This window comes from Portunus trituberculatus, chromosome 39, assembly GCF_017591435.1.
Source record: "Portunus trituberculatus isolate SZX2019 chromosome 39, ASM1759143v1, whole genome shotgun sequence".
In the NCBI taxonomy this organism is placed as follows: domain Eukaryota; kingdom Metazoa; phylum Arthropoda; class Malacostraca; order Decapoda; family Portunidae; genus Portunus; species Portunus trituberculatus.
The window spans coordinates 21,913,333-21,936,088 of NC_059293.1; the positions used below are offsets into that span (position 1 = coordinate 21,913,333).

Below are 22,756 nucleotides of genomic sequence, written 5' to 3' on the forward strand. Positions count from 1 at the left end.
CTGCAGTCATGGTCACTAGTCAAGTATTTTATTAATTTTCATCGTATTTTATCGTTTCCGTTCAATCTTTTGTTGTCTAATGGTGTAAACTTGTCAGGATTTAGCAAGATTCTCAGTAGAGTAGTTAAGATTGAGAAGAAACCCAGAACAAGGTGGAAGTGAATTGCATCAGTTAGTTTACTTGACCACGACTGCACCACTTGCGGACCATCATCAGCTCAGCCACGCAGCCTCGCCTTTCCCAGCTCCCAGCCACCGCCACGCAAGCTTCGGCAGCCAAGCACTCCAGCTTTACTTTGAAGTGAAATCTCGTGATCCAGAACAGATTTGTACCATTAAGAGCAAAAGCAGTTTTATACAATTCGTGATAGAATACTGATGATGTAAGTTATTTTAACCTTCACTCTCGACGTTTAATCATTTAAGAAATAATTCATCGTAACGAATTTCAGGGAAAGTGTGTGTAGCTTTTATATCATTCACCCGATTTTTTCCTAGTCTTGATTGCAGCTGATGGGGAAAAATGTTTTTATTCTCGCTGACGATGTGAATTTTGTTACTCTACGTATATCATTTAGTTGTATGTCATAAATTGGATAATTTCAGCTCTTGTTTTGTACAAAGGATGAGGATAATGACGATGTAATGATCATGAAAAATTAACCTTTGTTTGAGTGTAGCTGTTCATCAAGAGAGAGAGAGAGAGAGAGAGAGAGAGAGAGAGAGAGAGAGAGAGAGAGAAACTGGAAATGAGGGAGACAGATGGTAATGAGAGCATGCAGAATGGATTGGGTAAAAACTGACTGAGTAGTGACATGGTAGAGACAGAAGTGAGGGTGCAGGGTGAAAGGAAAACAGACGGGACGCTAAGACGGGGACAGACAGATAGGATTTGCGTTGAGAGGAAAACATCGTTGGGCAATACAGAATGCACTCTTAATGGGAAGATAGAAGTGGGCTATAAGTATCGTCACCACAGCAACCTTTCAACAGAGAGAGGATTGAAATACATATGTGAATGATGCAGTGCTGCCACTCTTGATTTTATAAAAAACCAAGAATCATCGGTAAAATACTCCAAGATGAACTAAAAAACTGTTTGTTGTCTTTAGGTATTGGGAAGTGAAGAAAACCCAAGATGGCCGTTTATATATTAAAACTCAAAATACAAACTCTTTCTTACCCTAATATGCATACACCTGAAGTGGGGGTTCCTCATCACTGTCGTCATCATCAGGGTCAGGTGAATGCAGAGTTGCCATTTCCACTTTTGAGCACATATCCTTGTAGCGCTGATGGCATTTTCCAGTTTTCAAGTCGCTAAGCAGTACTTTTGAATGGTCGACGCAGACAATGCGGCGCCTGTATTCTGACGAGAATGGTACGTGTAGTATATGACAAAGCAATGTTTCGCGCCCGTATTCTGACAAGTATGGTTCGTGTAAAACAAGAAGGCCAAAACGCTGCGCACTGTTATTCTGACGAGTTACACATGAGTTACGTGAGTAACGTGACGATGAACGAGATAAATACATAAAAGAACAGGAACGGCAAATCAGTTGGGAAAATTTGTCTAACATAATATTCGAACAATCCTACGGAAACAGTTTAGTCAGGTCTGACTCCGTTTGGCTCAGCAGAGGTGTCCGAATCTCAAACCCAACGACTTCAGTCGACAATATAGTACATTTATAATTTACACTGACGAAAATATGTAATGTTATTTACATAAATATTGTTTTTTTCCTATTATTATCACTATGTATACGTATTTTATTTCATTAAATATCTGATACTGGAGGAAATGGGGAAAAATACATGAATTTCATTGCCATGACCAAAAAACCAAGATTTCCTGAATTTAACTGAAAACATCCAAGACTCCAAGCTTGGAGCAGAAAAACCAAGATCTAGTAGAAAAATCCAAGGAGTGGCAGCACTGATGTGTGTGTTTACGCATTATTAATTCTCCATTTCATGTATTTACAAAGGAAAGAAACTTAGATATTCACAAAATTTTATTAATAATTGCACAAAAGTATATTGTAAAAACATTAACCTGGCATCTCTCCACAGAGGTCTGAGATGTGTTGGACATGCTGCTCTTGAAAGGCGACACCATGAATGAATGAAGACTTCTCTGCAGTGTCAGGATTAGAGGAACAGAAGCTGAGATGACCACCTACATCTCTAAGAGAGTTTATCCACAGAGCTCAGACTCCAGGCACAAAGGTGATGGTTCTACTCATTCTCTCTTCATACAGTACAAGGATATAATATTTTTTATCTCATATATTTTGTCAAGCCAAAGAAAATCCTGCATAGTTTGTCTAAATGAGTTTTCTCTCCACAGATACAGGATGATGCAACATGGGGGGAGATGAACACACACTGTCTGCACTGCACCAGCAAAAAGAATTATGCAAATGTAAACCACCCCACACTTAGTTGAGTTGGGTTAGAGATAATTATTTGATTTTGTGAAACTTGTTAGAAAAGGTTATAACTGGCCACCCTGTGAGGTACCCCAAGTCCTTCATTGGCGCCCAAACTGTGTCGAGTCCATTAAGGGCCTTTCGGACGGGGTATCTCACTTACCTGTAAACCCAAACCTAGCTCGAGAGCTAAGCGTTGAAGATTCACTTAAGGGAAAGCAACAGAGATAATTTCTTCCTTAATTATTGCGAAGTTATCTTAGAGCTCATTAGAAATGACACATACAAAAAATGACTAGATACATATAACATGGTGTAACATTATTGGTGTGCGTGTTTGTTTGTCTGTGATATGTAGGAGAAAATAAAAAAAATAATGTATGTGACAGTTCAGTGAAAGAAAGTGAAACAAGCTAGTAGTAGGGTGTGTGTGTGTGTGTGTGTGTGTGTGTGTGTGTGTGTGTGTGTGTGTGTGTGTGTGTGTGTGTGTGTGTGTGGGGGGTGGGGTGAGGTGGTGTGTGTAGGGGGGGGGGTGTGTGGGGGTTGGGGTGTGGTGTGTGTGTGGGGGATGGGGTGAGGTGGTGTGTGTAGGGGGATGGGGTGAGGGGTGTGTGTGTAGGGGATGGGGTGTGTGGGGGTTGGGGTGAGGTGGTGTGTGTGTAGGGGATGGGGTGTGTGTGGGGTGGGGTGAGGTGGGGTGTGTGGTGTGTGTGTGTGTGGTGTGGTGTGTGTGTTTGTTGTGTGTGTGTGTGTGTTTGTTGTGTGATGTGGTGTGTGTGTTGTGTGTGTGTGGTGTGTGTGTGTGTGTGTGTGTGTGTGGTGTGTGTGTTGTGTTGTGTGTGTGTGTGTGTGTGTGTGTGTGTGTGTGTGTGTGTGTGTGTGTGTGTGTGTGTGTTTGTTGTATGTTGTGGTGTGTGTGTGTGTGTGTTGTATGGTGTGTGTGTGTGTGTGTGTTTGTTATATGGTGTGTGTGTGTGTGTGTTTGTTGTATAATTGTGTGTGTGTTTGTTGTATGGTGTGGTGTGTGTGTGTGTTTGTTGTATGGTGTGGTGTGTGTGTGTGTTTGTGGTGTGGTGTGTGTGTGTGTTTTGTTGTGTGGTGTGGTGTGGTGTGTGTGTTTGTTGTGTGGTGTGTTTGTGGTGTGTTGTGTTGTGTGTGTACTTATCATTGTACAGTCACTTCACCTCATTAAAAGATTAGCTACTAACACCAGGTTCTCTATCCCCACAGATGTCTGGACTTGCACAAGGCAGTTTCTGAAGTGAGGGGCTCCAAATAAGAGTCTCCCCTAAAGCTTCCTGACAACAACAACTACTTTAAACCCAACACACACACACACACACACACACACACACACATTATTTCTCTCATCTACCTCCACCATTCCCTCCTAACCATAATGCATCCTACATATTCACATTTGTATAGAAACAAAACTTACATTGGATTAGTATAGTTAAAAATGACATTGTATTGTATTAATAAATGTATGTTGAATATATGAAGTATTTAAAAACCTTAAAACATTAATAATATCAACCAACCCTGTTTTAGCAACACAAGAGTCAAAAGCAGTAATAACCATTACATGTAGCATTGAGGCAGCCAGAGCTGACCATGAATCACTCCGGCCTTGGTAAATAATACCTTGGGTCACTCTGGAACATGGCACACACACATCTGGCAGCCAGATTCCCTTAAAGAGTGTGAAGGAATGGAAGCTACAAGAGACAGCTGCTGGGGAGTGAAACCCTTAACCAGTAAGAGTCTGACATGTCAAAATGCCAAGACACGAGTGATTCTTGCTTGGTCTGGACTGTCTTTTCACTACATACGAACAAATAAACACAGTAGTAACAATGATAACATAGAAAGATTGCACAAAATCCTCTTAATACAGCAAACCTAAACACAATAATTCAGGACAAGTTAGCAGTCCTTAATTAACCCAGTAACTTGCATAACATATCTGGCAAGTTGAAGTTTATCCAGATCCAGAACTTACATTTAAATGACTAATGATTATAAACTATCTGACTGATACTGAAATGTTTCTACAGTGGACTGAAAAAGTTCAAAATACCTGAGTTAAAAATCAGATATCATATGCAAAAACAAGAAAAGTAAGCACATTGAGCAATATAAGAGACAATTGGAGGTGAAGCTGCTGAAACACACCCGAGGCACTGTGGCAACACCAGACACACTAGATGAGCACAAGCCATCATACTTTCCACTGCAACACCTGCCTTGCTTTGTTTTGCTGGAATGTTGAATCACTGCCATACTGGATCTGCATAAACTGTAGGTTTTAGTATTCTTAACCTCAAACGTCACACACTACGTATAAAACCCACCCTGTTAAGCACTCAAGATTGCACCCAATTGCACATATTGCCCATAACTTAAAAGTATTGCACAGCAGGTACAAATTAAGTACAGAAGTACACTTTTAAGTATAGTACCATGATTCCATCACACACAACACTAATTCACAATCAATCAAACTTATTGCATATAGATTTGAGAATAAATGCAGCATGGAGTCAATAAGACCTAAATGAACACTGTTTGAGCACACAATGCCATCCAGCTTTCCTTACATAACAACTTGTGTTCACTGAGGAAGACTTCACTATAACAATGAACTAGTCTCCTCCCCAAAACTGTTAATCTTATTAAAGATTTACAGCTGAGATATTCATTGACCTATTAATTAATTTCAATTCTACAAGCACGCTAAATAAATGATGAAACCACTAATGAACAGAAATCTAAATAACCATAAAACAATAACAACCACAAATGAACATGATTAAAAATATGGTAACAATAAAACATTAATAAGTAATCTTCTTCTATTGCTCTTTTGGAGAGAGGCCCAAGAATTCATCTTTCCTTCGAAAATATTCATCAAACCTGATGATGCCATATCTGCAAGGGAGAGAAAACAAAGGTAATGAGTTCAGTCCATCACAGAAATACATCCATACATAAAAAAAATCATAAATCAGTATTTTCTCAATACTTATATTCATACATATTACATTGTTAAATTGTGTTCCACCACATCAACTAATTACCACATATGTACCATAATTATGTCTTATCTGATGTCTGATCTTTCTTGGAATACTTAAAGCAAAACTTCTATTCTATCTACAAACCCAGCTGTCAATCCCACACAGGACAGCCCAGACACAACACAGGCCACCACACATTCACACATACAAGGCTCCTCACATACACATACACATCAAACTTACTCAAGGAAATCAAAGTCTATGCAGGAGTAGTGGGCTTGAACAAAGGCCCAGGTGCCCCAGAAGAGATGAGATGCCAGGGCAAACTTATTGGACCAGATGTACCACTTTTCTATTTCCTTTTCATCAACTTCTGTCTCACTCTTCCCAAAGTAGTGAGCCAAGTAGCTGCGCAGCCAACGGCACTGGAATTCCTTACTTGGATACAAACTGTAATCCACCTCATCGACTCCTGTGAAAGAACTTGTCATCATGTATCTGTAAAGCTGTCAATCTTTCTCCAGTAACACACCATCACCGGAATGACTGTTAACCCTTTCAGTGCTCCGGACCATGATCATGGCTTTGAGGGAAATGCCTCCTGTCCACGATCATGGTCTCATATTTGACGAGTCACAGAATTAAACCGCGCGCCTTCTAGCTGCTGCTAGTTGCCAGATGACATTCTCCCATTCTCCCTCAACTCATGGGATGCACCATCAGTTGCGTGGTAAGAAAAATATAGTCACAATGGCATCCACACAGTAGAGTATCAGATGCCCCTTTTTTCACAATTATTATTATTTTACGACATCGCTAGTGGCTATTTGTGCATTTATTTACAGAAATAACAAGAGTAATGATCAAATCTTGTTGTTAGAGAGCAGATATGCCAGATATTATTCGTTTATTGGTAGTATATTGCATATTTTGTATACTACCATATATGGGCATGCGTATTCTGAAAAGGTATTTTATATTATTTGTGTGGGCATAATGTATGCACAGGTGTGAAAAAAAATTACCCTAGCACATTCTGGAGCAGTTCTGAGTAACTGCAGTTCAAATCAGGCAGAAAATTCTGTGTAATTTAGTGAGAACACTTGCACAAGTTGTGGCGGAAAATAACCACCCACTACGATGGAAATACTCAACAGCACACAACGTACCACCAGAAAGCCAACCTCCCATCATTATTGCACCACTTTCCAGGATGAGTAGAGACCTAAATTTTTTTTACAGTAGATGCGTAACACTCTATTATGCATGAGAATATTGATTTTTTCCATTTTTGCAAATCTTGATTTTTCACCCGAATTTGCATCTCACAGACATGATCCAAAAACCTATTTGCACCCTGAAAGGGTTAAGAGACTATCCTCATCAAACTGACCTTAACACTCCATAATACATACTGGCAACTGTTTTATAAGCTTAACCATAGAATACTGATGTGAAGATCCTGGGACCTAGGCTGTGGTCAACACGTCATATACTGAAGAAGGCAAATGAGGTAACTGATACAATACTTCACTATGTTGCAAAATATAAGAAAAAACCTGAGAAAAAAAATGAACAAATAGTATCACTAACCACAGGGCAAACTACTACAGTACAATCTATCTACTGATATCACATATTATCCTTCACAATTACCATCTATCGATCTATATACCAGACAGGCAATTCCATACAGGGTGGCGTAGACAAAGCACAACATAATCACACACATGATGCACACTCTTAGACCAATCTCATGGGCCACCATACTACATGCCAGAAGCTTCAGCACAGTACACACTTCCACAGCAAGACTCAGCACCACATAACACCAAGTCACGGTCTTAACACAAGTCCCATTAAATCTCCTTCCATCAGTTCGTGCCTTCTTACCTGCAAATTCATTGAAGTGATTGGCAATGTCATACGCCTGGTAGTTTGCTGCCCCGTACTCAAAATCTATGAAGCTGGCTTTTTTGGTTGGTTCATCCCAGATCACGTTTCCCAGAAGAATATCATTATGGGAGAACACAATTGGACACCCTAAAGTAGTGAGGCACTTCTCAAGGTCACTGATTTCCTGCCCCAGGTGAACTTTGGTGTACTTGCGTTCCTCCAGTCTGAAGCAAAATCATCATTATAATTTGATACAAACAGATGCCTCATATGGAAGCAGTAAGACCAATAAATAGAGGAAAAATTATTATAAGATAAAACTGTAATATTTTGTATTTTTATGGGTGAAGGATTATACTATTATTCCAAAGTCAATAGAACTTTACAGACCTTTTTTGCCTTGCTTCATCAAATTTCTCAGGTATGAGGTTCAGAAAATGGTAAATTTTGGGGAATAGTGATGCCTTTGTGATGTCTCCTCCCTGTGAAAGGAACAGAAGCATAAGAACCTCTCCTTACATGTGCAGGAAAGACTATCACATCACAGATCATATAAGGTGAAGGTTAAAATGTGTCATACTTGAGGAGAGTAGGCATCTTATTGGTGATATTAGGTTATGTTAGGGTGACATTTATAAGGTTATGTAATATATAAGGATATATCATTTAAGCTTTGGTTAATGGTTGGGTGACCAGATTCTTTTTGTGTGAACCTATGAGGAGGTTTCACCACAGAAAAGTCCTGACTGTTAGCCAAGATTCAAACACAAGACTTACAGCACAGAGGTTTGGCACACTATTCTACTCTCTGAACCACCATGCTCCCCACATCTCACATAATGCTGCCTCACTTCTTTTTCTAGCACACATGGAAGGAGCTAGACACAGTTGAAGAAGATACCCATTCACTCAGTGTTTACATGTAATGAGGAACATTACCTCAGTTTTATGAAACTTTGCTAGCTCCTGAGTGACGCCTCTCCAGACTGGCTCTTGGACTATTAATGTGGTGGTTGTGGGGATTCCAATGGTGAATGCATAACTGATCCCATTCTTGAAGACAGCAAGTAATTCTGGTGCACAGCCAACTTTGTGTAAAACCTGAAAATGCATCATATTGTGAATACAAATTCAAGTTAGCTATTGAATCATTTACTAAATCATGAGCCAAGAACACTAATTAATGTTTGGACTTCAGTGAAAACTTAGCTCACTGCTTGAATCTGGATGGAACACACAATTTGAAAACTTAAGATCCCATTTCAAGTACATTTTCTATACAATCAGAATAACACAACCACTGAACATGTGACATACCATGATTAGTTTAAAGAGAGTCACGAACATAGTGAGGGATCAATGAAGGTGTAACTACTACTGAGTGACTGACATTACATCACACCCCACAGAACAATTTAAAGCTTCATTGCAGCAGCTATACAAGCACAAGCTGAAAGCAGTAACCTGGTGTGTGGCTGATGCTCACCTCAATGTTGTTCCTCTCTGCCTCTCTGTCAATGAACAAGTCTGTGCCTTGGCCGTATACCCTCACCAGCAGCTGCCTGTTCTTCTCATCCTGCCACACACCAATCAGCTGGTTGGTGATGCCACTCGTGTACACCTGATGGTCAACACACTTGTGAGACGAATAATGAGTGACATTTCCCTCTTACTATATCAAAATTTCTACTAGTTCCCATCCTTGTGGCACACTACAACACCTGAAACACTGATGTCTGCATGGGAAATTAAATGTTTCTCCACCAAAAAAGAATATAATCTTCTCATCCTACAAGTGACCATCATTTTTCTTATAATAAAAGACATTTGTACATATTCTACCTGAAGTCATACCTGGAACTGTAACGTGTCTTTATTCCACTCAGGATGCACCTTGAGGGCAATGGTCCTGGCACCATCCTGCAGCTCAGCTTTGTCTGTGCCCTTTATCTCCAGATCAAGCTGCAGCGGCATTTTGCACGGCCTGGCACTCGTCTGAAGGCAGCACACACACGTCACACTCAAGGATTACTGAAATAAACTTAAGTTAGGTTATGGGGCTCAAGGAAACTTAGCCACCGTTTGGTTAAGTTAGGTCGGGGGTAATTAATGAGGTCGTGTCACTAAACTCCATCCAAGCATTCAAGTATGTTATTCATTCATTTCCTCCAGTAATTTCTTCCCTTATAGACTGGCTTACTCACAGAATTGGGCTATCCCCCTTCATTTTTTCATATGTTATTTTCCTGTCTGGCTCACCCTAGAGATAAGGGATCTAGCCAACCAGCTGAATCAACCAGAGGCATAAGTTTTAGTTTAAAAATCAGACATAACTTGAAAAATATTCATTTGCGACACAAATTATATATACCGTCAATCCTTCACTACACTTCACCAGAAAAACGAGTCACATCACAAACTGGATGAAGCTGCAAATCGATCGAGATCTTAAAGTGTCTTGCAACTATCACTACAACTACGCCTTAACTACTGCAACATAACATTTTGCACCACCATTATCACTATTACCTTGTTATACCCTACACTACACTAACACCTCTGTCCCTGCTCACACCTGCATCACCTCACCTCCACAGACACACACCACGCACACCATACTCACCCAACACAATCTAGTCCACACGCACCACTTCACTACTCTCACACACTTACATGGTGTTATTAATTCCCCTCACGCCACTCCCGACCGCCACTCCCCCCATCAGCTGCAGCGAGACTCCATGTGTCACTTGGTCGCCGTCTCTATGGCAGCAACTTCTGTCTTCCCAACGGTACGTATTTTTTTCTGTCTTGTCTTATCTTGCTGATAGGTTTTTTATTACTTGTTTTTTGCTTCTCCCTTTTTTAGGGTAGTTGTATATTCTTGTGTTTATTGTGCAAGTTGTTTGTTTATTCTTGTTCTATTTATCTATTTTCCTTATTGTTTGTTTAATTTCTTTTTCTTGTCTATTTTTCGCTATTATTATTATCTTTTTTCTTCCCTTGTTCAGTGCCATATCTTCTGAATAAAAACTTTCCTTAATTCTGTTTGTTTGTTTTTTTCCTATCAGTATCCCTCTCGTGTCTATCTCCATTATCTCTTTATCTGTCTGTATTTGGTTCCTTCCTCCTTGGAGTGATCATGATAAAATTTTCCAATGCACCTCACCTTATCCAAACATCCTTTCCTCACATATATTCAAGTGTTCTATTTATACTATCTTAGCATACCCCACACATCTTTTATTTCATCCTTTATTCAAAACAGTCTTTCTGTTCTATTTGGGTGGAAGTCATCAGCAGTGGTGCCTGCAGAAAAAAAAAAAAATTCATAGGGGTGGCCATAGAGAGACCACTTAAAATCTTGGGATGGCACACCAGAATTAAAGTCATAATTTCAGGAATTTTATTTTACTAGGTAATATTATTACAACTTTATTCTCCTGTTGCAGATCCTCAGTGCTGCAGTTGCATTTTCCACACTGAGTACCACCAAATTGCTTAAACGCTTATCAGTCATGGTACTTCTCAAGGCTGTTTTGATTAACTTAAGCACAGAAAAGCTGCGTTCACATGATGAGGTGCTCCCAGGTAATGCAAGTGCTATTTTGCAGTTTATTAAACATTTCATGGAATACCTCCCTATATGGCTCCAGAAAGGCAGTGAGCTCCATTAAACTCTTTGGTGTTTCCTCACTACTAGCTCGCTTCCCCTCAAGAATGCGCTTGATTTCGTATTGTAGATCCTCAGTGCTGCAGTTGTATTGTGAGGCAAATGGAAACACTACATCTTTCTCACAAAATGTGGGACTGCTTAGATTCATGGCCTGTATCCCTTTCATTATACGGTTTTCTTTGGAAAATCTTCTCACCTCAGAGAGAAGCACATCAATAACTGGAATAAATGAACCTGTCCGAAATGACTCCTTTTCTGTGTTAACTTGTCTTTGAACTATTGGATTGAATGTGTAATGAAGTAAGAAGAGATGTCTGTTGACTGTCTCTTCATGGTCTGCAAATTATAATAGTAAACCCTCTCTACATCGGACACTTATATATCGCTGCTTTATTAAAGAACGGAAAACAAGTCTTGCAAATAAACGGTAAATTAAAGATCTTTATTGTAGGTAGTACTCTGTGAATGCAGAATGCAGAAAGTACAAAAAGTTAAAGTTTTCTGTTTCCGGTAAGTACTGTATGCCAGGCATACAGTACTTACATACATTATGCCTTGAGCCACCACCAGGGAACAAAGTAACAATTTTACCAAATTCAACACATCATATCACCAGAAAAACATAAGACACACTATTTATTCATTTATTTATTTTTGTGTGTGAACCTATAAGTACTGTCCACTTTATGTCCCTGACACTATAGCGTTTCCAATCTAATGATACCTGACCGTAGCTCTATAAGAATCATCATACTTACAAGTACACCCCAGTGACCCCACCTACTGTGGCATTTTTTTGCCCCTCTCATCAGCTAGATTACTCAATTTACTCAACACCACACCTCGAATGGCACACTCAGCTTTACTATTTTCTCGTGGAACATAAATAATGAGTGTCAGAGGGTGAAAATATATCAGTAATAAAATTAATTAACGCTTAAGTTTCATTTTAGTAGGATACACTTACCACCAAAGCAAAGCAGAAGAACGTACAGAAGACGACGCACAGACTGTGTTTGCTCAACTGATGTGATGTTACATTACCACGTGTATTGTACGCGTCAGGCTGACTTGGCAATCAATATCTGTGACTGGCCAGTGGGATGGCCAGCAGATTTGAAGGGGTGGCTGCAGCCACCCCAGGCCACCCCCTGGTGGCGCCGCTGGTCATCAGCTGTCCACTGCCTGCACTCTTCAAACTATGGTTAAGTAAGATAGTGACAAAGTTTCTGTCAAATCCCAACACATGCTCAACCCAACCCCTACTCTTTTAACAAGAAAAGATTATATGAAATGTTTTTCTACTGTAAACATTTCCTATTAAGAGGCAGCAACAAAGACCAGATATTAAAGCACTGATTGACCTTTATTGATCTTTTACTGTATATAAATAAAACTTGGATGACTTATCTCTAGTATACATATTTTCTAAATATAAAAGTATTAAATATCAATCATATGGAATGTCCCAAGAGCTTTGTAAATCCCAAACTGTCCAAAGGAACTTCCTCTCCCCATTACATTAAGAGGCACCCAACAGGACAGAAGCAAGCCAGTCTGACACTTTCCTTGGAGGGAGGAAGCCAGGAAAGGAATTCACACCTTACACTGTAAAGTCAACCAATTTGAGATCAATGGTGGACAATAAATGGATGTAAGAACTTCAATCATGTCAAGACTTCACAATCAAGAAACACAGCATTTTACATCATGAAGTGTACATATATAACTTTGCTTGTCAATTTGCTATCTAACAAAATGCCAGGAAGCAAATGCAGTTGCTTTCCCTTTCCCCAAAAAGGCATAAATACAATAGAGACTGGAGAGACAGTAGAAGAAAAAAGGAGCTTATTAAGTAATGTTAAAAAGGATACATATTATACATTTCCTTGTATATAATACATATCAACTTATATTTAATATCACTAAAATACACAAGTTGCTTCACTAATAGCACCAACTTTTGACTTCATAACTACCTTCAACTACGGAGAGGAGTGTTTCTCCGAGAGGTCCCCCTGGACATCGGGGTGCTCTCACGGGAGCTTCCACCATGCCTGTGGCAATACACACTTCCTCCTGTGACCATGTTACGACACAACTGTCCATTTTTACAAACAGAAGCACAAAGTTTCCGTGGTGTGAGACTTTTTGATGACACAATACTGGAAAGTAACAAACATCCTGAGTCCATTTTCTAAAGAAGTCATACATGCACAGCCTTTCACAGCAGCAAAAGTCAGAACAATCCACACCATGACTCAAGCTGCACTCAAGGCAACACAGCCACACAGCTGCATCCAGTCATTAAATCTATTGATGTCTGTTTAACTAATCCATTGTAACTAAAGATTACTGAATGATGTTTCACATATTACTTATTTCTCTCATCTAATACCTTGTAGTGAATGAGGTATGACAATTAATGCATGTTTGCTTCAAATATTAAAACAGGACTTACCTTCTATTCAGTACAGTTTCTTTCAAGGGACTACTTGAGGCTGTGTTTCCCTTGTCGACTGATAAGTTGTGGTGAAACATCTTGGGCTGATAAGTATCAATGTGGTCAAGCAGACGACAGCGAACATTGGACAAGGTCTGAAATCATGCACAACATAACATTGACTGGACAAGGAGGTTGCAGTAGACAAATTATATCTGAAGCCAATGCGGTGTCATTTACATTTAAAATAAAACCTACCTCATACAGGAGTTGAATAAATTTTCATCAAGAAATCCATCAACATAACAGACAGCAATCTTCTTTGAACTTTGAAATAATAATAAATATTTCTAAGCATTGCTAATCACAAGGTTAACCAACATACCTCAGTCAGTCACTTGGATAACCCTAGTATAATTTCTTCAGCAACAGTGAAAATTGTGGTTTTACTACTCAATGGAAGTATTGTACACTGGTAAAATGAAATGAACATTTTAAATTTCAGCTCATCTCTTTTTGAAAGGTTTATTACCTTTGCCGTTGTATCTAGCTCTCCATTCTTCTCTGGTGTGATGTGTTCTGATTCTGGGTCTGAGTCTTGTACTAAGCAGTCAGCTTCCTTATGTGTTTCCAATGTATTTACTTTACCTCCACTTAACGTGCTGCTAAACACCCTGGAATAAACAGGATCAATGAAAATTGGAAATTTCGATTTGCACCATTTCTTTCACTCTATGAAAGTATCTACAAAGATGATGTTTATTTAGAAGCAGGCATCACATCTCACTACCACACTACAACTCTCCAACTGTCTAACAACCTTCTTCTCAGGAAGGAGATGCTTGATGGTGCAACAGGAGAATGTTCCTCTTCCTCTTCATCACTGGAGAAATCACAATTTTTTAGTAATGATGAAGATGGGGAGGAGGAGGAGGTGCTGGCAGATCTGAAAATATAAAAAAAAATCCAATGTTTATCTTCAGTTCCTCATTCACCTCAGAATAATAATGTAGTATGTAGGACTTGAGATACATTTCTTCCAGCAAGAAACAAAAAGAAATCAATATGTATGTTTAATCAATGATTCATATCTACAAAGATCCCAGGCTCACATCCCATTCACAACCATTTCTTTCATATGCTATATTATAGAAGAGTCTACAGTGACCTGTTATTGCCATATTGTAGTGATGAGTGTTGATCCAGTTCCTGTGTCCTCTCCAGAACACTTCCAGTTAGGTGAAGGAAGGACTTCTCCTCACACTTAGACTTCTTGTGATGCTTATACAGACTCCACAAGCAGGACAATGTCAGATTCACTGAAACAAAAGACATCTGATTATCTATTCTACATCCCAGGCTGACAATCTCTCATGGGATGGAACAGAGAAGTCACCATAACCTCACTCACATACACACACACACACACACACACACACACACACACACACACACACACACACACACACACACACACACATTACTAGGAAAGAGCAAGACTGGTATGGGACTATTTGATGGGAGAGGAAAAAATAATGAAGACTAAAGAGGAAAATGATCTGGGAGTGCTTATACAGGATAATCTGAACCCTGAAAAACATATAAGCAAGATATTTGGTATATCATATAAAATGTTGACTAAAATAAGAGTGGCATTTCAATTTATGGACAGATATGATAAAAAAAAAAACATCACAAGCAGGATACGTCCCAAAGCTAGAATATGCAGCTGTGGTGTGATCTCCAAGCTCTATAAAAGATATAAAAAGATTAGAACAGATACAGAAGACTGGTACAAAGACGGTGCCAGAACTAAAGGACCTAACATATGAAAAGTGGCTAAAGGAAATGGGACTACCAACCTTACAAGATAGAAGAGAATGAGGAGATCTAATAACAATATACAAGATAGTCAATGGCATTGAAAAGATAGACAAAGAAGACCTAGTACTGTTGACAGATGAGGATGGAAGGACAAGAGGTCATGTACAGAAAATCAGGATGAAGCAGTGTGCGAAGGATATTGGAAAATAGTTTTTCACACAGAATAGTGGAAAAGTAGAATGTATTGAACAATTAAGTTGTTACAGCACATAATGTGCATAACTTTAAGGAAAAATTGGATAAATGGAGGCATGGAGACAGGACACTATGAGACTCACTTGAACACTGTACAATATAACTAAGTAAATACAGTAATACTCCGCTTAACGAACGTTCGTCTAACGAATTTCCGGTTTAACGTACTATATAAAGTTAGACCAAAAAGTCCACATAACGCACAGCCACATCCGTTTTAGTGAATTTTCTGGGTTTGAATTTGCCGGGTGAGGGACCAAACGCAGCAGGTTCGCTGTGATTGGCTGGCTCCCCGCCTCTGTCTCTAGCGCTCCTGGTGCTGGTATTGGCTGCCTCTCTGCGTTTTACACCACTTGATATTGTGTGCAAATTGTTAATGAGAATTATTCTATTAGTTGTGAATAAATTGTGTCACATTTGACAAATAGTGGTGTTCCATATCAAAATGTTTATCTGACATTGGCTCAAGCTGTAAACCCCTCATTCACTGTAACTTGGTTGAATTTATACCGGAAATACGGTGTGCTCTATGTTTGCACTTTTAAGGGTGCAAATCCTTATTTGAAGTGGAACTGCGAATGTTTGAACAAGTATATTATTCCAATCTATGGTTCAACTGGGGTAGATAAGTCAGTGTGGCTGCGATAGTGTCAGCTGGAGCCACAGTGTCCAATGTCCAGTGTCCCAGTGTGTGCTGTTGAGTGATTACTTAGTGTTGTTATATGTTGGGGATACTTGGTTATTAATGGTACAGGTTCATATATATTTTTTTTTAACCCATGTGGTATGTTGGGGATTAGCCCAAAACGCATCCCCCTTATTTCCATTATTTCCTATGGGAAAATTACTTCCGCTTAACGAATTTTCACTCTACGAACAGCTTTGACACCCCCTATCATGTTCGTTAAGCAGAGTATTGCTGTACACACACACACACACACACACACACCATTCACTCCTTTATTTCTGCTGGCCTTACCTGAAAGAGTGAGTCTTGTGGCTGGCTGTACTAAAATTCAAGAGCCCAGGCACAGCTAACTGAACACATTAAATAGAACCTAACATTGCTGAGGAGTAAAAACAAAGATGTGAACAGTATATACATAATTCATCACAAATTTTCAAAAAGGAGCATACTAACCAATGATACACAGAGCCAAGACGGTGGTGAGTGTGGAGAACTGCAGACTTGTTTCATGCTTGATCTCTGAGAAAGCATTGAGTGGCACCAGAACCACCAGGGCCACGCGGGTTAAGTATGGCACCTGAGGCAGAGGTTGTGTTAGTGCCGGCCACCTGTAACATTCCTTCCTGTACATGCACAGTGCTATCCAATACTGACTCTAATGTAACAAACAACAGCACGTGCAAAATTAACAGGACAATATTTCACATGGGAACTGCCACATGAAGGACTGAAGGCTTCTTACAATTTCCTTTACTTTCACAGTATTATGAGCTTATAAATATGAAATTCCACACAATCACACCTGTAGGAAAGTCGCCGAGATCATTGCCACCAAGAAATAGCCAGAGTGGAGGACACAAGTGTACACCTTCTGCACAGTGTTGTCCGTGCCACCAACCAGGGAGGTGATCCACGACAGCTGGTCCTCCACCCCCTGCCTGGTGGACTGCAGCATGTCCATGAGGTGGTGCACTGTGGCATTCATCCGCTGCACGTCGTCACTCAGGCGGCTGTACTGCTGCACTGTCTCTTCATGGGCGAGCAGGATGTTTTGTGTGCTGGCATCTGAAATGTGTCATTAGCATCTCTAGTAGTGGCATCTGCAATAGGCAATTATTTTATAGTTACAATGCTCTCAGCTTCATGTGCCTACAAGCCCAACCATTCAGGGCTGAAACCTTCTATGAATTAAACTACTGAGATGTGAAATTGAGTTTGAATGACACTGCTGATGATCTGACCAGCATACTTACTAAGCTTTTGCCAGATCTTGAGTGCATTGTCCTGTATCCTTGAGAGATCCTGGAGAATCACATCATGGCTGGCTCTCTGCTTGTCTTCTTGGCTCATTAGTTGTTGCTTTGCTTCCTCTGCCAACAATATTCTCATTAGGCAAGTAGATAACATAGGATTGTGCCGCTTAATATAATAACAGTACTAAACAGAAAATTTTGTATGACAGACAGGAAAAGGTAGATATGTTTCAAACAGGAAGTGCAACATGTAAGCTGATGTCTTCTTATAGTTTCCCTTATTTTTCTATCCAGATTTTTGGAAGTGGTTATGAAGAAAAATCTCTAAATATTAGTAAATGTACCTTCCAATGCCTGTAAATGATATACAGACCAGTATATTTACAATTACCATTCACTTTCCTCTTTGACTTCTCCACAACACAGAACAGCTTCAAGGTGATACATACCAATTTTCCGTTTGATTGACTCTGTTATAAGAGCAAGTTCCTTCTGTCCAGATGCAATCAGCTTCTTCTCTCTTGACAGCTCTCTCAGATTGAGTGAAATGTAGCTGTGGACATGCTGGTGTGCTGTGGAGAGCTGCTGCTGCTGGTGCTTCAGATGCTCATGACCCTGGCTGAGGCTGTCAAGGGTGTCAGACGTAGCTTTCCCCAGTGCCATCTGACCCTCCTGAAATAACAGTGATAAGTCATGCATGTTTCATAAAAAGTGATGAAGTACAAGACTGCATTGCTTAGATGTGATCTCAATTAGTTCTTTGATTGCTCTGGATTCTCCACAAACTTAACACAAAATAGTCTGGTACAAGTATTAGCCAATAATAGTTGTAAGATGCCACTGCTGGTAAATAGAAAAGAATTGTAAATAAAACTTCTAAATAACTATAGTTACATTTCTGCACAATAATATAGTTTATGGTTATTCAAATTAGTGACAATGTCATTAGCAATTAAAAGGTCAAAGATAGCAAACTCTGAAACACCAAGTCCTTGCATGAGCCAATTTCCAGCCCTTTGACTCACCTGTAAATCACTCATGGACTTTATCTGTTCCTCAGCAGTCTGCATCAAAACATTCACAGCCATCTGAGTCTTGGCTCCAAACTGTTCCTGCCGGGATGCGTAACACACAGCTCGGGCACGGTTAGACACGATGTGGTAAGCATTCCACGTGTTGGAATCCATGTTTCTGGTGCATTCAGAAAGAGACTGCAACAAAACTTCACATTAGTCTACATGACACAGACCTTGATTTATTAACCGGAATCCTGCACAAAAGTTGTACATTTGTAAAAAAACAAAACTAGGATTTCAGAGCCAACTTTACAAAATATAACTCCAGTGGAAACAAATAAGTTTTTTTTTTCTCTCTCTTTTTGTAAGAAGTGGCTGGCACTGGCCATGAACTACAAAATGCAGGGGAAAAAGAAAAACCAAGAAGGGTGAAAAAGGATCATCCAAAATTGGAGGACAAGAGTTTTTAAATCTCACTATTGAAAGAATTCAAGTTACAGGAGGAAGGAAATACAAAAGCAGGCAGGGAATTCCAGAATGTAATTAACAGAATCCTGCTTAAGAGATTAATGTAAAAACAATGGTACAATTTCACATTACACTTATTCAAAAGCTATTATTTCAGTGACAATCAACAACTTCTTACCATATCACTTGTACAGGGAAACACTGCTCGATCTTCAATTGCAGACTGACAGTTCAAAAGATTCACAGCCACTTTGGACAGATCCTCTTCATTCAGCTCTCCACAAGACTTCTCAAGAGCAAGGACAACCTGAAACCCATACAAACATAATAACAAACCATCAAGCTTTTTATGATTATTGCAACAGTACTTCATAGATGACTGTACATGTCAATTTCCAGCCTATTTCCACTGACTCAGCTTGCACTGCACCATAAGACACATTACAGAAAGAGACACCTGACAAATGTTCATAATTTTTAAGAGTAATGAAGAGCAACTTATTAGCATCAAAAATAGTGTAGTGAATGTGGTTGTAAGTGCTGCATGTCTCTCTGTGCAAATGTCTGTCTCCAGGCAGGAGTGTTTTGGTGCATTTTGGGCTGGTGTGTGACTGCATGAAGTGTGCATTGTTTTTAATTAGATGAGTAAAAGAGGAAGAGAAGAAGAGGAAAGAAGGTGCCTGAGGATGGTTCTGGCAGAAGAGTCAACAGGGAGGGCGAGGAGAGGTGGGATGTGTGTGCCAGCAGTGCGTGTGCCTGGGACATATTTACTTAGTTAGGACACCAGAACGTTGGAGTCTGTACTTGCAGAAAGGTGCACAAATAAAGGAAGGACAGTTTTGGAGCCTCTCTGTGACCTGGGTGTGAGATTTGGCATACATATGGTGGGGCTGTACCCAAGGAGCTGAACACAGCCTCCAGGCCACCACCACACGCTGAACAGGAGGAGTTCTGCACCCCCACACACTTGCAAGGATGGTGAGGCAAGGTTGGCAGGTGGGGGATAGCCATAACAATAGTTCAAACATAAATATACCTTATGGTGGCACACATCCAACTCTGACAGTTTGATGGTGCCAAGCTCTGTGGCCTCCTTCAAAAACTTCTCATCTGAAGACTTGATCTCAAATGGAATTTTGGCAGTTGTAGCAACTTCTTTAGCTTCTGCTGGATTTTCCAAGTGTCCTAAGAACAATAAATAATAATAAATTAAGCATCATATTTTCCCAGAAATAAACAATCAGTGTTATTTCCATGATCATGCTTCAGTGATGGTACATGTTTACTATATAGTGTTATAATGGTCACCATCAACAACTTTTTGCTTAAATTGTGCTACACTTTCATTAAGCAAGAGAGCTGAATAGGTAAGTCAACGAGAATTACTAAACGAAAATAAGAAGGGATGGATTTCTCAAGTTCGAACATGTAACCCGGCAGGCCTCCATCCCCTCTCCCCGCCTCCACTTCGCCACAAAAGTCACAACCTTAATACATGAGGAACTGACCTGAAAACATAGTAAGGCCGCCAAATCACTAGTCTCAGGGCTACAACAGATCTTAACAACCAACCCAGATCTTAACAATCAACCCCAACCGTGACGCTGACTACCAGACTGACTTACCATTTGAGTTGGGCGCTGCCGCTGCCTTGTCCTGCCTCTCCTCGTCTTTCTTCTTCTTGAACAGCCATGAAAACAGTCCCCCTTGGCACTGGTTCACTAGAAATATCACGAGTATTACCACCAGCAATCTCATATCGGAGTTATGACGCTACAGGTCTTGAAATTGAACGGTAGAAGTTGTTATTGAGTTGACACATTCAGTTGAGTTGCCTGTGGACGGGAGTGTCTCTGTTACCTTCCCAACGGCACTCCCTGACGAGTCTCTTGCCACCATCCATCCATGTTCTTATTTGCATGCGTGTATGTAGATAAATAGATGAATAGATAGATAAGCAGTAATTTGATAGGTTGACAGATAGGTAAATGGACAGATAGATAGATACAGAGATAGATAGATAGGTAGCTAAGTAGGCAGATAGATAAGTAAATAAATTCGTGGGTAGATTTAAAAAGATTGGTATGCTCATTTTTACGATAGTTTGTGTGTGATTAGATTATTTTGCTTACAATAAGAAGGGTTTACGGTGTCAGAGATTAATGGCCAGTTTTCACTATTTTAATCCCCACATAAATTTGTGAAGCTGTATAAAATCATTGAGTAATAGCCAGAATAAATATGAAAACACGTCATGTTACTGCAGGGGTTAACACGGCGGGGCGGGGCGAGGCGATAGAGGCACCTTGCTTTGCTCCGGGCTATGTGTTTCCTACATATCATAGCTTCCCCTTGCTCAATAAGCGCTAAGAATAGGACACATTTCGCTATACGCTATTACTTGCAGTTTGTGTTGACAGACTAGGATAATAAAGAGGGACGCCAGAGATGAAACGTATACAGAACGGTGAAATAACGACACACACACGCACAGTCTGAGTCCTATCCGAAGATCTGTTTATGTGCTCTGAGCTTGTTCCGTAATGGGGTCGACTACCGGACGACCAAAGTGAATCACACACACACACACTAAGTACCATGAGAGAAAAGGACACACACACACACCTCCCCCTCAAACACCCTCCAGCTGGGAGCTGGGTGTCAGTGGTTCCAGCTGGTGGGGTCCCTCATAACGAAAGAAAAGGGCAACACACACACAGTCTCAGTCCTATCCGAAGATCGCTCTATGAGCTCTGAGCTTACTCCATAATGGGGAAGGCTGGCTGGGTGACTACCGGGCGACCATAGTAAATTACACACACACACACACACACACGCTAAGTACCATGAAAGAAAATGACACACACACACACACACACAGCCACCTTCGCCTCCAACACCCTCCAGCTGGGAGCTGGGTGTCAGTGGTTCCAGCTGGTGGGCTCCCTCATAACGAAAGATAAGGCAACACACACACACACACACACACACACACACACACACACACACACACACACACACCCACCCCACACCCTCGGGCCTGGAGCCAGGTATCGGCCTGGGTCCAGCCGGGGTTGGGGGGTCGGCCTCCCTTGATGACGTCACATATATTCGTTACGCAAATCATTTTGAAAATGAGGATTCCCAAAAAGGCAGCTGGACACGAATGTTATAAAAATTCTGACTCGTTATCAATCGAAACTAACTTCTAAAATACAAAAACATTGCCGAGAAAAGGAATAATAAAATAGCTCAAAAATATACTAAATAAAGTATTAGAACTTCGACTTGCTTAAACACAATTTCAAAGCCCACCAATTTCATTCAACTGAATCGATAACGTTTTTCAAAAATTATGACTATCATTTCGATATATCAAAACCTGGCAACTCGCCCTATTAGAAAAAATAATATTTAAAAATGACGTTGTTTACAATATTAACAGGACTACATATCATTCTTAAAGTCCACATCTTTAACTTCTCAGGAGCCTTGCACACTTTTCTCATGATAAACCATCTTTTGAAAACACAAACACTTCGCTACAACCTCAAATAAAAAATCACAGATAGCGGAGGTAAAAATTTTAGCGTATTTTGGCCCTCCCATTCAAGTCATAAACACCTCTACATCACCGTACTTCACTCAACTCAAGCATGGAAGACACGTAAAACACTGCGAACTATCATTAGAAACCCTTAAAAGGCACTTGTGACTCGAAATAAATGAACTGAGACAAATATAAATAATAGTGGAAGTCGAGCATCTGGGACCGGCAT

The 22,756-nt window shown here is 40.1% G+C and overlaps 2 protein-coding genes and 1 long non-coding RNA gene across 18 annotated transcripts in view; 1 reads left to right on the top strand and 2 right to left on the bottom strand.

Annotated features, from left to right (window-relative positions):
* Nucleotides 1-3,934, top strand: part of LOC123515379 — a 183,102-nt gene extending 179,168 nt beyond the window's left edge. For all 9 annotated transcript variants that reach the window (XR_006677859.1, XR_006677853.1, XR_006677856.1 and 6 more), the window contains 3 exons: nt 2,077-2,232; nt 2,354-2,428; nt 3,666-3,934. This is a non-coding gene — a long non-coding RNA (uncharacterized LOC123515379). The remainder of the gene's footprint in view (nt 1-2,076; nt 2,233-2,353; nt 2,429-3,665) is intronic.
* Nucleotides 3,516-10,135, bottom strand: LOC123515377 (ethanolamine kinase 1-like). 7 transcript variants are annotated; one of them, XM_045273895.1, is made up of 8 exons: nt 10,028-10,135; nt 9,209-9,385; nt 8,841-8,975; nt 8,294-8,455; nt 7,745-7,836; nt 7,352-7,578; nt 5,702-5,930; nt 3,516-5,369 (listed from the first exon to the last, which is right to left on the bottom strand). In XM_045273895.1, the coding sequence occupies exons 2-8, from the start codon at nt 9,326-9,328 to the stop codon at nt 5,294-5,296; spliced, it is 1,041 nt and encodes a 346-aa protein (XP_045129830.1). In that variant the 5' UTR covers nt 9,329-9,385; nt 10,028-10,135; the 3' UTR covers nt 3,516-5,293. The 7 variants fall into 7 exon arrangements, with proteins under 7 accessions (XP_045129830.1, XP_045129829.1, XP_045129828.1 ...); XM_045273894.1 differs by having other exon boundaries at nt 9,209-9,349; nt 10,028-10,128; XM_045273893.1 differs by having other exon boundaries at nt 9,209-9,349; nt 9,978-10,084.
* A 2,242-nt stretch (nt 10,136-12,377) lies between these two features.
* LOC123515376 (protein brambleberry-like) lies at nt 12,378-20,864 on the bottom strand. Of its 2 annotated transcripts, XM_045273891.1 has the most exons (14): nt 20,603-20,863; nt 20,014-20,162; nt 19,156-19,284; nt 18,519-18,704; nt 17,943-18,165; nt 17,494-17,610; nt 17,043-17,305; nt 16,694-16,817; nt 14,642-14,792; nt 14,294-14,419; nt 14,006-14,147; nt 13,492-13,628; nt 13,010-13,195; nt 12,378-12,638 (listed from the first exon to the last, which is right to left on the bottom strand). In XM_045273891.1, exons 1-13 carry the CDS (start codon nt 20,733-20,735, stop codon nt 13,012-13,014), a joined length of 2,064 nt encoding a protein of 687 aa, XP_045129826.1. In that variant the 5' UTR covers nt 20,736-20,863; the 3' UTR covers nt 12,378-12,638; nt 13,010-13,011. The 2 variants fall into 2 exon arrangements, with proteins under 2 accessions (XP_045129826.1, XP_045129827.1); XM_045273892.1 differs by having other exon boundaries at nt 12,378-13,195; nt 14,006-14,135; nt 20,603-20,864.
* Between the last annotated feature and the right edge of the window lie 1,892 nt (nt 20,865-22,756).

Coding starts and splice junctions, on each gene's coding strand:
- LOC123515376 (XM_045273891.1), bottom strand. CDS start 20,735: ATGAGATTGCTGGTGGTAATACTCGTGATATTTCTAGTGAACCAGTGC. Junction 16,818..17,042: donor TCTCGGCGACTTTCCTACAG/GTGTGATTGTGT, acceptor CCTCTGCCTCAG/GTGCCATACTTAACCCGCGT. Junction 14,793..16,693: donor CTTGGCTCTGTGTATCATTG/GTTAGTATGCTC, acceptor CTTTTGTTTCAG/TGAATCTGACATTGTCCTGC.
- LOC123515377 (XM_045273895.1), bottom strand. CDS start 9,328: ATGCCGCTGCAGCTTGATCTGGAGATAAAGGGCACAGACAAAGCTGAG. Junction 7,837..8,293: donor CAAAGTTTCATAAAACTGAG/GTAATGTTCCTC, acceptor TTCCTTTCACAG/GGAGGAGACATCACAAAGGC. Junction 5,931..7,351: donor TCACTTCAATGAATTTGCAG/GTAAGAAGGCAC, acceptor GTTCTTTCACAG/GAGTCGATGAGGTGGATTAC.